The sequence below is a fragment of the Ambystoma mexicanum genome, chromosome 2p (assembly GCF_040938575.1).
Source record: "Ambystoma mexicanum isolate Mex_15411 chromosome 2p, UKY_AmexF1_1, whole genome shotgun sequence".
Taxonomy (NCBI): Eukaryota; Metazoa; Chordata; class Amphibia; order Caudata; family Ambystomatidae; genus Ambystoma; species Ambystoma mexicanum.
In genome coordinates, this window is record NC_090923.1 from 1,099,919,832 (window position 1) to 1,099,934,685 (window position 14,854).

Here is a 14,854-nt window from a genome sequence, read left to right on the forward strand (position 1 = left end):
AAGAAAAAAGGAAATCTTGGTTTGACACAAGTTACAACATAGTTCTTGAGAATTTAAACTTGATAACAAAAGGTTCCTTTGTCTCAATAATGTACCAATTGAAATAGTAGAAAAATGTAAGATGTCTGTTGTTCTGTGCTGTTGTTTGGAGAGGAGTAGTTAATTTGTGAAAAACACTATGGAGCTGCGGAGCGGAGTAGTGAAGAGTGGCAGTCTGGGCAGTCCGTGTGGTGAGGAGGTAGCCTAAACTGTGCAGTGATTCGGAGTGGGCCTCAGAAATCAGGGTGGTGGTCCTGGACTGAATAAAGGCATGCCTGAACACACAGCTAGGTTTGTCCTGTCCCGGGCTTAAGCGGGACTGGGCTGCCTCTTCCAAGCTGCAGGCCTTTACAGGTAACATAAGTTGACTACTTCTCCCGGGAGCCGGGAATGGCTTATGCATACACTCTGAAATGTACAATGCCTCTGAATGGTGTAGGTTTGCAGGCGACGGCGGCGAATGATTTAAACAACATCCAAGACTGTGAGAAACCAGAAGGTGACCCACCCGCTAGTCCCCACAGATCTCTTTCTCTTAGGTGTCCAGGGCATGGCCATCGCCTTTTGACCCCTGGGGGTGGACCAGTGCGGGAGGATCACCATGGTGAAGGGTCTTCGGGGAGTGGGAGTGAGACACCGGATGGCAAGATGCGGTATCCCTCTTCTCTGTGACCACTTTACCCAATCCTACCAGGTAGGATATGTGGGAACCTTATCCCCCCACCCGAGCAATGTACCTGACATGTCCCGCTACTATGGACAGGCGAAGTCAGGCAATTACTGACAATCATTCACACTTGAATTCTAATAAACTTCCCCACATGGATAAAAGGCGGAGCACAAGAGCACACTGTGCAAGGCAAAGCACGCAAAGGAACAGCAGTATCGAGTCAGCAGCTGAACGAGGGGAGAAAGATGGAAAACCCAGAAACGTTTGTAAGAAGGGAAATACCCTTGACCTTTTCAGCAAGACCGTGTTACTTTCAAGAAACCTTAAAGGCAGAAAGTGTAAGGCCAGGAAACCAGACTAGAGAAATCTGCATTGTGTGTCGAAGATATCAAGGGATCTCCCGCTTAACTGACCAGGACGGAGAGGAGCAGCAGCAGCCACTGTGGTATCGTCCTTGGCTCCAGGAACAAAGAAGCGCCAGAGAGATAAACACAGCCAGTTAGCTGGGGAGACGATGCAAGCCCGGTCTGTGTTGAAGTCAAAGTTGCAAGCAGCAACATTGTATAACGAGCACTGGAACGAACATTGTTGTGATGAAAGACACGAGTAAAGCTAAACTGCTGATGAATGTTTGAACTTAACAAGGCAAGATACGATACCGTTGACTGAGTGGTCCAGCACCATGAATGTGCTCAATCGAAGGTCTCTGTAAGGTATCCGCCAAGAGAAATGAAAGTAGATTGATGAACACAATTGAGTGAAGTGAATCGAAGTTGTCTTGCGACGGTTTAAGCAAAACCCATCGTTCATTTGAAAGTCTTCGATTTTGGTAAAAAGAGCATCCAAGCCCGAACGAGGGAGATCCATGGTCCGAGCCCGAACGAGGGAAACCAAGTGTGAACATTGTGATAAAAGGAGGTCTCAGCTTGAAGAGGGAGACCCACGCTGAACATTGAAAGCGAGAACTTGTTCATGTAAAAATCCTGATAGGAAAGGAACTTTGAGACGTTGTTTGTTCTAACAGACCCTCTGCAGTAAGAGACTTTTATTGGAAAAGAGGCTTTGGCAGAAGGCCCTGATGTCTGAGCTTTGAACTGTAACCTCGTGGCCAAGAAGCCAGTGTGTGTGTGTGTGTGTGTGTGTGCGAAGCTCGAACGTGCTGCATTGCCCCATGCTGAAAACGTGAGAAAGGGAAGTCAACTGCCCAATCGTCCTGACATATTGTTTCTTATTTCTTGAACACTTTTCTTTTTGCATACACCATTGTCCCACACCCTTTTGTATTAGAAGTGCAGATTGGCAATAGGTTTATTAGTATAGGCCCTTTTATTTGACAGAGACTTGACGAGGACTGTGTTATTATTATTTGATGGTTGTAGCTTGCTCCCATCTTTAGATTTAGGTTTAGATAGGCGTCCAAACAACCCATTTGAAGTTCAATAAACACCCTTGAACTGTGATCACTATCTGTCTTCACTGTTTGATACCATGACTTTCTTACAAGACCCTCTCCGAAAGTAATGAAGTCAAGAGCTTAAATAAAGTCCCCCGATCGGCTGTTTAAAACATATGCCCTATTAAATTCTAAAGATATTCAGCATTACCTTCGGGAGAAGACAGTGGTTCAACATGACTCAGAGTTTGAAACTCTGCAGTTAAACGTTTTTAATGGCCATTTGCCCCCGCTTCCATCATGCCCCATGGCCTGTCTGATATCATTTGAAGACATTTTGGACGCTACCATAGGGGAGGTGCCCTGTCAAGTGGAGTTGGAACATGTGGGAGAGTCTACCATCCTGCGTGTCCTACACTCCCCCACCCCCCTAACTTGCCCGGGGTCCCTACTGGCTTTAATTGAGGAAAACACTAATGGCAACATTCACCACATAAAGACAGAAGCTTTGACAGTCACAACTCGGGTTCATGTTGTTGATGATCCAGCCCTCTCCTCTTTGGAAATGAGTAACAACGTATTGAGAGTGAAGGCCGCCCTTGGTGGCGTGAAAAGCCTTGGGGATGGGGACGACCCCAAGATATGTATACCATAATCGGCTGTAACAAACATTTTGGATGCCCAACTGCCAATTTATGGTTCTGGGGAGCTGGAATATTGGAGGGAGCCATCAGACGAGAAGGCTTCCTTTGTCCAAGCTTGGAACCTGTCGGTATCTCTGATACTTTACACTGATTCTCCCTTATCTTCTTCAACCACCTCTGCCTCCTTTATCCATCCAACTTCAAGACGTTCCTTTGGTCTATCAAATTTGCCTCCACAATCTATCGACCTGACCTTGTCCACAATGAACATGTCTCTTCTAACATTAACAAAACTTTATTACATGCTGAATGAAAAGATTGTGATGCAGTCTGACTCAATTATATTAAAGTTGACAGAGTTAGAAATAAAGATTTGCAATCGGTCGGGAGGGGTCTTTGGTGGCCTTTCGCCTACTCAGACAGTGCCATTTGAAGCTGCTGAGGTGCTGCACACACAGCCCATATGATTTTAATTGGTAAAGAAGTTCCAATCCCAGAGAAGGTGTGCCAGATACCAAGGGAGGTTGGTGTACAGGTGAGCGTAGAGTCACTATCTGTGGCAGAATCCGCTTTTGACCGTAGAGAACGCCCCCAGGCCCTCATTGGGATTTTTCATACCACCCAAGTGAGGTGTAAGATGGCAAACGACCAGCAAAACTAAAAAAATCTAAAATCCAAAAAGGGCTGGGGAGATTTCCTGCAACGGGCTTTAGAAAGTATCTACTTTCTGACTGCTCTTCCAGTCAGAAAGTAGATACTGACTGCTCTTCCAGTAGAAATGTCTGACAGCCTCCCTTCGGAAAGACCGGACAAAAAGATAGAAAAAGAAACGATCCCCTAGAAAGGGACTGATTGTTATTGTGACCGACCCCTTGGGTGAAGATGATCTGATCCCAGCTGGAGAAAGGTCCTGTACCTCGTCGGAGATGGTCTTTCTGAATCGGACCATGCACTTGGTGGATTTTGACTGTGAGGTTCTGTCTAATAAGCCTTGGCCCTCTTCTCCCTACTACAAAGATCCCCAGTTATTACCTGATCTGGGTCCCTCGGGTCCCCTGGATCCCTCGGATGCTACGGATGCTCCCCCCTAAAGTGCTGGGGACAGACCTGGGAGTCCAATCTGTTGCCTGCCTTACACTAGAAGAGAGGAGTCTCAGAGCATCCAAAGTACAAGTTGCATCTCATTTAGGTGATAATAAAGATGGTGGTCCTGTGGTGGAGCCTTTGACAAGTCAAATTTCAGTGCAAAACAAAGGGTAGCTGCCTTTCACTTTCGTGTGTGGATGATAATCATGGATCCATGTTATTGAATAGAGCAAATGTTATGAGACTATTTCAGTAGATTCCAAAATTGCGTTTTATCGACTCAAGACATTGATCAGATTGAGTTTGTAAATGAGACTGAGAGAGTATTTTTGCACATTTCCTCTAGATTAATCAAACGGGTAATTATGGAAATTAGGCTTCAGTTTCGCCCGCTATGCTTTATCTTTGAGGTTTCTGAATGGGGGAAAGAACAGGTGAGATATCTGCCCTGTGCTGGTTTGGTTAGCTTTGAGGACCCATACAAGTTTGAGCAGCTAAGGGTGACCTCAAGGCATAGGTATGTTGAGTTTACCCATCCAATTGAGGAAAATAAAGAAAAGGAAGAAGAGGATTGGTCTTGGCTCTCGTGGCATTACTGGTTAAGATTTCCAGAGCAGATGGGCTTATTAAGATTCAAGTGGGCAGCTGGAATACTAGAGGTTTCGGACATCTCCAAGAGGAGGATAATCCTCTAGGCCGTCTAAATGTTTTCTGCCTTCAGGAAACATGGTTATTATCTGTTCCAATTGTCGATGGGTACTCCCTGCTCCAGGTCAATGCTAGTAGGGGAAGAGCAGGTAGACCAACCGTGGGCCTTATCACAGCCTGTAGGAATGGTATGGGCCTATCCATGTTGTGGTGACTGACTTTTCTGCCTGGTCCCTGTTTTCCTGAATGCATGGGGTGTGAATGCTAGGTATGATGTCATGAATGGAATTCTAGGAGAGTGACTGGAATGGTGAGTCTGAAGGTGATTCCAATCAGGGCAGTTGGAAGATGTAGCCTGGGTGGTGGGAGCCAGTTGGCTCCCCTCTGTACTTCCCCAACTCCTTGATGTACCTGATTGTACTTAGAGTATCCTTTATGAGTAACCTTGAGAATTGATCATAACAACCGGCGACAAAGGTGGTCTTTGCTGAGGACCCAGGAGAACCCAGAATAGACAGGTATCTGTGTGTGTGACAGAGAGTAGAAAGGAGACTGCTTTGGGGGTGCAGTAAGGAAAGTCACAACTGGATAAACTTAAGAGAAGGGGCCCACTGCCCCCCAAAGATATTGCCCACCACCCAGGGAGAGTAAAGTTGGCACCCAGGCATAACTATCTTGGCACCCAGGGAGACCAATATTGGCACCAGGGGGAACAAAGATTGGACTTATAAGATGACAGAAGGGTTGGGAACCCACCGAGCCCTGAGCGGTAAATCGACACAGAACTAGTGTCTCAAGGACTATGGCTGTTGGGCTGCCAGAGCACCTGGCATGAGCGCCCAGTTCAGAGGAGGACTGGTTGTTTTTATGTGTCTAAATGGAAGCCAGGTAATGGCATATGCAGTGCAAGATCACTTGCCCCTGGTGTGCCTGTGAGTGCGGCATTGAGCTCCAGTCCCTCATCAAGACTGATGACATCAGTGTGGCTGCTCGGGGAGCTGGTGAAGTCCTTGAACGTGGCTGCTGAACACTTCTCATTGTGTGCTCATGGTACCTGCTCAGAGTTTGGCGGCGAGCTCTCCTACGCTTGTGATGGCACTGCGATACAAGTGTTTAATGGAAGCCAGGTGATGGCCTCTGTGGTGCGACTTTGCCCCTGTGTGTCTGCGAGTGCAGCGGTCACTGGAGCGGAGCTCTGTAGAACCCCAGTCCCTCATCAGAGTAAAGCACCCCAACCGTGCCTTTGCGTGCCAGGAAGTGCACGCCAACATTCCTGTCGGTGTGAGAATACACTGCGGAAGACCGAGAAGCAGTGATTATCCAAGAATGTTTACACAACACTGGTTTGTCGTCACAATCCAGCGCTCTGCAGACCAATGCAGTTTTCGAGTCTGCAATAACTATTCTGAGTTTGCAGACTTCCTGCCGGAATCCGCAATCGGGGTGCCAGTAAATCTGATCAATGGATCTGCCGATAAAGCAGCGAGTGAAACTTTTGTTGTTTATCCATGATTGACGTGCCTCTAAAGCTACATGTGATACTTATGGTTTAAATTCTGTTTCTCTTGTGCATCGTAAGGGAAGGTGGGAAGGAAATGCAACGTGTAGTTTTATGGAGCTCATTGCTAAATTCACTTCCCTGAATGTCCAACGCATTAATGATGCACGCTTTATTCAAACACGTTGCAATTGTATTGTTGTGGGCCGCCATGGCCTACTGTGACATTGACCTCTGAGTGGTTACTCCGGGTGTGCACTGATAAGTTAAGGAAAATAGAAGTGTCATGGCAAGGGGTAAAAGGTTAGGATTTATTTAGTTTGTTAGAGATGCAAAACGGGCATAACAAGTAGAGGAGGTGGTGTAGGTGGCCCACCCACACCCTGTTTGTGCGCTTGTGGCAGAGGTGACTTATGTGTATGTGCCCGTAACTTGTTGAGGTTATTTCTAGCAGGATTGCAGGTTTCAGCATGCAAAAACCAACAATTTAATTTGGTTTATTACAAAGCATGTGTGCGCATTAGAGTTAGTAACTAAAACTTTTTTTTTTAAGGCTTTGCAGCAATTGTAGGTGGAGCTATCACCACATGGACTTGTAGTACAGCATGTTGGGTGTCGCTACTACCTCTTCAATATTCGCAAGGTCCGCTCGTCTCTCACCTTCCATGCAACAAAACTTCTAATCTCCTCCCTTATCTTCTCTCGCCTCTTCTACTGCTCCTCCCTATTCTTTGGACTACCAGCTTCTCATCTTGCTCCCCTTAAATCTATATACCACTCAGCTATCCATACCCTCTGTCTCCTTGCCCCGCATGACTCCATTTCCTCTTCGCTCTCCTCTCTTGGCTGGCTTCCATTTCACTCCCAACTTAAATTTCATTTCCTCTGTCTAATCTTTAAATCTCTCCATGACCTGGCTCCCCCTTATCTCTCCTCTCTTTCTATAATCCCTCCCGCCCCCTCCGTTCAGCCGACCACTTCCTTCTCACTGTTCCCCCTTCCCCATGTGCCTCCTCCCGTTTCTGCTCCTTTCAGCTCCTAGCCCCCCTCCACTGGAACTCCTTACCTCTCTCGATCCGCTCCACACCTACCTTTTCCTCCTTTCGCACTTCCCTGAAATCTCTTCTTCTCCATTCCCTGCCTTGAAAACTTCCCCCTATGATCCTCTCCTCCCTGCCCCCTTCCCCCTATCCTCCCTCACTTCACCCTCATATCCCTTCCCCCCCCTCCCCCTACCCCTCCTCTTTTCTCCCCTTCCTCCTCACTGATGAATTGCTCTGCTTACTGTTTTTATTGGTTTGATTCATTGTAAATTGCTTCTTGGTTATAATGTTCTATGTATTCTGTTGTTATAATGTAAAGCGCTTTGGATGAAAGCGCTATATAAATAATAAATACAAATACAAATGTTCATTACTGTTATGTATAATGGTGAGATGGGATCGCCATGGGAAGTGGATGCCGTTCATTCACTTTGATGTTTTGGAAAACACCAGGCATGGGAGGAAATTGCTTGGGCTGAAAGGGTGTGTTGTGTGTGTGCCGGACAAGTGGAATCCAAAAAGCACTAAATTAAAAAAAAAAAAATAGGCCATATATGTTTGGGAATACAATGAGTTATTATATCCTGAGTGGAAAGGGGGATACACATTCCTGCTAGGGAGTCTCCTTCCTGCTCCTGAGGATTGTCCCTCCCCATGTGGTCTTCCCTCAGGCAGCCACCCCCATGGTCGAGATTAGTTAGTGGCTGCCCTTCCCTGGCCACATGTGAAGAGCGTCTCCTCGCAGAGGGAGTGATGACATCACTAGAATCATCTCATTCCTTTTCCCCAGATGACGGGCATACACAGTTGACCTACTCCCTCAGTGGGGAACTGTGCTCCTGCCATGAGTGGAAACTCCTCCATGATTAAGTTCTGCACATCTTCCACTTGTGGGGGGTTTCGGAGATAGGTCCCTTCACCACCAAGGAGAACACTAAATGCTGTGCATTCGCCAGCAGGTTCCCACCAGCCGGAAGCCTGGGAGATGCTTTCATGTTCCCATGGACTAACACATTTCTTCATGCATTCCCTCCCTTTCTGCTTAGCCCGAGGTTCCTCCATGCTTTCAGATGGCATCAGCGCAAACTGATCTTAGTGGCACTGGCCTGGCCGACACAGTTCTGTTTTTGGAGCTCCTCAGTCTCTCGTCAGGCACCTCCCATCAGAAGGCCCCAAGTCTTCAACCTCCTCTCCAGAGACAAGGGAGTGGTACTGCATCACGATTCATCCTTCCTCAATCTGACGGCCTGCCTCCTGGTTTCCTAGAATTAAGACGCGTCCCCATGCAGCAGGACTTCAGAAGCATCCTTGCTAATGCTTGTGAATCTTCTACCATCTCTTACTATAACAGCAATTGGCAAGTTTCACGACTTGGTGGGCCACCAGTCATGTTGACCCTTTCAACTTCCAGGCTTTACCTATTGCCTATTGTAATATTCTGCTTGACCTATTGTCATTGGCCCACAATGGCCTTGCACATCCCTTTTATTAAAGTTCATCTGGCTGCAATCTCAAGATTTACTTGCACCTCTGGAACATCTTCATTACGGTTTCACAGACCTATTAAAGAAATTCCTCAAGGGACATTTCTATGCCTTCCCGCCAGTGCAGGCACAAGCTCCTGCTTGGGGGTTGAACGTTGTTCTTTCCAAGCTAATGGGGACTCCCTTTAAGCCATTGCACAAAACAACCATCACATTTCTCATGGAAGACTGCCTTCTTTGATGCCATCACCTCTACCAGAAGAGTGGGCGAGATACAAGGTTTATCCTGAAAGGCACCCTACGTTGTGTTCCACAAGGCCAAAGTCCTTCTATGAACAAATACTACCATCAGCCCAAAGGTTCATTTGTCATTCCATCTTAATGAGCCATTGACCATGTCTATCTTCTTTGACTCTCCTTCTACTCCAGTGGAACCCTTGCTACATTCCTTGTATGTTATGCAGGCTTTGAAGTATTATGTTGCCTGTTCCAAACAGTTGCGCAAACATCTCAGTTGTTATTGGCATTTGGCCCCACAGCTGTTGGCAAGAGGTTCTCTATTCTCGATGTATGTCTGATTGCATCTCTTACTGTGACCACATGGCTAACAGACTGCTCTCTGGTCAGCCCAGGATGCGCTCCACGAGAACAGTTTCTTCCACCGCAGCCTTCCTCTCTGGTGTCCCGCTGTTGGGCATCTGCAGGGCGGTGTGACAAATCCAGGGAATTCGTCCCCACTCCCCAAGGAGAGCCACCCTCTTTGGAACTAGGCAGGTGAGCCTGCTAATCTTAGTAAACCTTATGGGTCAGGGAAAGCGAGATTCCACTGGTGGTGAGCCTCCCACTCTCCTTAGTGGGCTAGCAATCCCTAGATAGGGATATGTGCGACACTCCCTTGTTCCAAGAATACAATAAGGTTGCTACTTTTATGAGAATTGATGTGTGTAATGAGGTTCTACTGCAGGTATTAACAGCTGGTGTGATTTCTGACCCTTCTCAGGTCTTTCAGCCGGCCCAGAGAACTAGCTATAAACACGCCTCCGCGCTGCTGAGGAGCAAGAGATTCCATCAGCATGTGCATAGTCGAAGAGAGAGTCCCACAGAGCCACGAACGAGAAGATGCCTCCTCGGAGATGTGGCCTGTGGAGACCAGCATGCGCCCAGCGTGGTGTCTTGAACCGCAGAGGCAGAAGCGGGATGCCCTGCGAAGCTGCAGCAACTGAGAAACAGAAGACCAGAGATCGCACAGCCAGCGGGAGTAGCTGTCCAAGCCGAACAATGGTGACATGTGCAGCGTGAGATGCATAGCCGCCATCGAGACCCCGTCGGGAGCTGGCAAGAAGGGAGCATCCATTCCAGCAACAGTAAAAGGAAGCTGCAGGACTGAGACTGTGCCACTGTCCCGAAACAACCCCAAAGCGGGGTGAGAAGCAGACGATGCCAGGGTGGGATGAAACTCAGAGGATCCCAAGGTGGGGTGAAAACCCCAAGACGAGCAGACCCCAAACAACCCCAGAGTGGGGTGAAAGCCAAACAACCCCTAGACAGGATGGGAAGCAGACAAAGCCAAGGCAGGCTGATAATGCAGGCTGATATCCAAACAATCCCAAAGGGGGGTGAAAGTCGAACAACCGCCAGAACAGAGGAGAAACAAACAACCCCAAGGCGTGGTAAGAGGCAGTGCTGCTGGAATTGGACGAAAGAGAGAGAAAACCCAGGGTGGGGAGTACAACCCGAGACCCCAGGGAAGGGAAATCAATATCAGGAGTGGTGAACTAATCATGATCAATCCTAGGAAGTGAATCCAGGAGAGTACCTGAAAAAGGACTATTCAACTACAGAGCTCTCACAGCTGTCAGGCACACGGAATGGAAACAAACTAATGGACGAAGTCCAAAGAGGAAAGAAAGCACATTAACTTGGCGGAAGATCACCATCTGAGTAAAGGGAACTTGAAAGAGGCATTCTGGTGTCTGATTAAACAGAACACTCTCTTGAGGAATAGACACATTGGGTCAGAAATCCTTCAGTATTCCCACAGGGCAAGAGAGCCTGAGCTTTATTTATATTGGTTATTGTTTGTCCATAGTGGTATGGACAGAGATCGGGATAGAGCAGGTGTTCTCGATCACAGACAGAATTTATGTTGGAGGACATCTTGATGAGCACCATTTTGACATTACTTTCTTGGAGATGGGGCCAAAGCCACTAGGGACAGGTAGGTTTCTTTTGAATAAAGACACTAGTTGACTAACATGACACCTTGTCCTTCTCCTGATTCCGATTTACCACAACAGCTACATGGATGTCTGTCCACACCTTCACAAGGTTCTGCTTCGTCGACAGATATTCCACAGACGAGTCCTGGGTCAGACGAGCAGTGCTTCACCATCTGTTTGCACAAGGTGAGCTTTTTCATGAAGACTATTGCCTCTGCCCATTTTGCATTGTATGCGTATGTGTATACTGCTTTGTAATCTATTCAACCAGCTTGTGAATCTATGAAGGATCCAATACTGGAGAAAAAATAAGTTACTCACCTGTAACACCTGTTCTCCAGCTTTGGTATCTTTTATAGATTGACATGAAACCCTCCCGCCTACCCCGCATATGGTTCTTCTTGGCTCATCTTGGCACGTTTACATGTGCTATCCTAATCAGAAGATGGCCTCCAGGTGTGAAGCTAAGGGAGAATCTGCCTATTGGCTATGGGGTAAGATGACCCAAAATGACTCCTAAGAACACACTATAATGACTGCAGCGTTTCACGTTCAAATGAAAACTGCTTCAATGTTACCGAAGATTCCCAGACTAACATTCAAACAGCATGCAAATCTATGAAGGATACCATTGATGGAGACCAGGAGTTTCAGGAAAGTAAGGTATTCCTTTTCTTTTGTGAAAGACCATTGAAATTCCCAATCGTGATTCATAAATAGAGGGGAGATATTTTGTTTTATGCGTGCTACGCGGTTGCACTGTGAATGGCAGCATCATGATGAGGCACACTGCATATCTAGGGAGTTATGCCTGTCCAGCGCCTCCATTTTTTAAAGAGATGTATTTAATTGAATTTACAGCATTTCGATTGAGCGCTAAAAGTGATCTGTCCAGATGTCACTGTGAAGTACAGCACACATTTCCCAATATCTACAGCCCACATCACCCTCGATGCATGAACTCTCACCTATTATGCCTGCTTCCAGATCGTCTGCAGATCCTGCAGATACATGGATGTATTTTGCTCCTAACTGACATTAACAAATCAATTTTAACCATGTTTTTTCCAATGTGCTTCCCAGAACTCAGATGTCCGCCTGTCCAAAACTCTGTCCTTCATTCTGCGTCATGGAGCTGCCAAAGTAGGCCTGCAACTTGGATCAGGTGAGCACCTTAGCCCCAATATTCACACCTCTCCACTATGCAAATAGCTATCTTTTTAACTCCTTTGTTAAGATATGATAGATAAATGATGAGCATCATAAGATGCCAACTCATCGCTCCAGGACAGTCTGCACACACTAAACCAGTTACAGAGCATTTTCCAGTCTCCCTTTACAAATAACTACCTCTCACAAAATCTCTATAATTACATTTTAGGCAAGAACTGCTGAGCTTAGATCCAGAATTGCTTCTCCCATGAGAAATGCTCCCATCGTACCCCCTCGCACAGAACTTGCTTGTCTGCCTATGCACCCACTCTCTTGGAGTTCACTCCAGTATCTTTCAAATCGGTTATCAAAACAGTAATGTCTTTCAAACCCTCAGACTCCAGTTTTGACTATGTAATACTTGTGTGGCTAATGTAGGTATTGCCTCCATTCCTCCTTCATCACTAGTAACATTAAGCTGTCATTGAAACTTGGTGTCGTAGCCGAAGAACTCCAGTAGGTGAATATCACACCTTGTTTTTTTTAAAAGACAACCGACCCAGATATCCTCTCTACCTTTTGGACCCATCCCTGGACTACCTTGTGTTGTCAAAGCCGAAGAAAAAGTGGTTAACATTCAACTATTTGCCCTCCTCAAGACACACAACCTATTTAACTACCACAATAAGGCTGCCACCTCCGTCAAGACACTGAGACCAACTTCATGAATATAAGAGACTACCAACTGCAGGCTACAGATCAAAACCATTCCAGCACCCTGATTCTGCTAAATCTGCCAGCCCCCTTTGAAACTGTAAACCATTCTATCCTACTCAACTGACCAAAGGTCACTATGCATGTGGAGGTGACTGTTAAGAATTGGTTTGCTTTCTTTCTTGGACTATACCCACAAGGTCCAGTTGGGTCCTTTCTTTTCCCCTACAAAGAGGACTAGCTGTGAAGCTCCCCAGCAGTCAGTGGTGTTACCAATCCTTTTCAATATTTACTTAAGCTATTTAGATTTTGAGCTAGACGAGCTAAGACATTTGCTTTTGCTTACATGCTGGTGATGCACAGCTATATCCTAAACTTCAGGAATGCCCTGGAGGATACTTGCTAGTTTGTGACTGACTCTGCCTAGACACCACCAAAACTGAGGTTTTGTTGATGGGCCTTGTTGATCCAGTTAGCCTACATTTCTCGTTTTCTTCTGATTTGGCCCATCAGCCTATTCCCACTGCTCAAGCTAGGAACTTAAAGGCTCATCTCCAAGTTGGTTAATTTCAGTTTTCCTCTCGCAAGTCAATGCTGTTACAAAATCTACCTACTGGTATAAGACCATTAAGAGCTCCCCCCCCCAACCCTCCTAATTATAATGCATCAGTGCATTGCACTTTAAAGTCCCCTGTCTAAATCTGGGTACATCTAGTGAGATGTCCAAAGAGGCTGGGTGTCTCCCGAGCTAGTGGATGCTAACCCCGGGGGTGGTAAAGTGAGAATCCCCTGGTCATTCACACTGCCCTAAGACAGAGGATCATGAGATGAGTCGATATAAGGACACTGCGTATGGTATCAGTAATTGCACCCACTTCCTATTACCAAAGAGTAGTGCTATATGTATTTTTCTGGCAAATTAATTTGTAAACACTGCCCCTTTAAGGGAATTGAATTTTGCAAGTGTACAAAACCATGCAGTGATGGAATTAATTCCCCTAGACCATGGTAGACCCAATCGGACATCAGAGGCACATCACATTTTCCTAAGGCATTAGCTCAGGATAATGGTCAAACGCCCGAAGCACACCATCCTTCCCTGTAACAAACACACAGAATGTCCACTGAAGAAACAAAGCACAGGAAGTTCATGAAGAGAAACGCACCACTTTCAAAAATAGTTTCACTTTGCTCCCCATTAGAGGATGCTCCCACAAGGTTTTAAGCATAGGGTTGCAGTCGCTGGCTAACAGAGGAAACGCACTGGGGGGACACAAGCAGCCACATCCCCACTGTGAGTGAAAGTTAGATACAAGATGGGTGATCAGCCTTTGAAAGGTTTGGTCCAGCTTCAAACTGCCAATGTAAACACAGTTCACTCAGTTAGGTATAGCCAGTCATAGTTAAAACCCTATTCACGTAACAGCTACAGACCCTCGCAGGAAGCCTAACCCCAATGTGGGGAGGAGAAGGCACAGGCCTATATCTACTCTGAATCCCAGTCAGTCAGTGTGGTTGCTTAGAGTAGGGGCTGGCATAATGAGTGTGACTGCGTTGGAGAGTGAGGAAGGAGTTTGGAGGGAGAGGGAATAGAAGAGACCGAGGAGGAGAGGAGCAGATAAGAGAGGAAGAGGTTGGCTGTTGACAGCAGGAGGAGTAGGTTGGCCAGAGACGCTGGGAGGAGTAGGTTGGCCGTAGGAGCCGGGAGGACTAGGTTGGCCGGAGGAGCCGGGAGGAGTAGGTTGGCCGGAGGAGCCGAGAGGAGTAGGTTGGCCGGAGGAGCCGAGAGGAGTCGGTTGGCCGGAGACGCCGTGAGGAGTAGGTTGACCGGAGGATCCGGGAGGAGCAGGTTGACTGGAGACGCCAGGAGGAGTAGGTTGGCTGGAGACACCGGGAGGAGTAGGTTGGCTGGAGACGCCGGGAGGAGGAGTTTGGCTGGAGACGCCGGGAGGAGGAGGTTGGCTGGAGACGCCGGGAGGAGGAGGTTGGCTGGAGACGCCGGGAGGAGGAGGAGGTTGGCTGGAGACGCCGGGAGGAGGAGGTTGGCTGGAGACGCCGGGAGGAGGAGGTTGGCTGGAGACGCCGGCGGAAGAGGTAGGCTGGAGATGTCGGGAGGAGGAAGAGGCGGAGGAAGAGGTTGAGGTTGGCTTGAGATGTCGGGAGGAGGTGGAGGAGGAGGAGGTTGGCTAGAAATGTCGGGTTGGCGGGAGATGTCGGGAGGAGGAGGGTTGGCGGGAGATGTCGGGAGGAGGAGGGTTGGCGGG

The 14,854-nt window shown here is 47.4% G+C and overlaps 1 protein-coding gene across 2 annotated transcripts in view; it reads left to right on the top strand.

Annotated features, from left to right (window-relative positions):
- TRPT1 (tRNA phosphotransferase 1) overlaps positions 1-14,854 on the top strand; it is a 281,545-nt gene that overhangs the window by 53,942 nt on the left and 212,749 nt on the right. For both annotated transcript variants that reach the window (XM_069645097.1, XM_069645098.1), the window contains exon 3: positions 11,808-11,889. In XM_069645097.1, the coding sequence (XP_069501198.1) occupies positions 11,808-11,889 (82 nt within the window). The remainder of the gene's footprint in view (positions 1-11,807; positions 11,890-14,854) is intronic.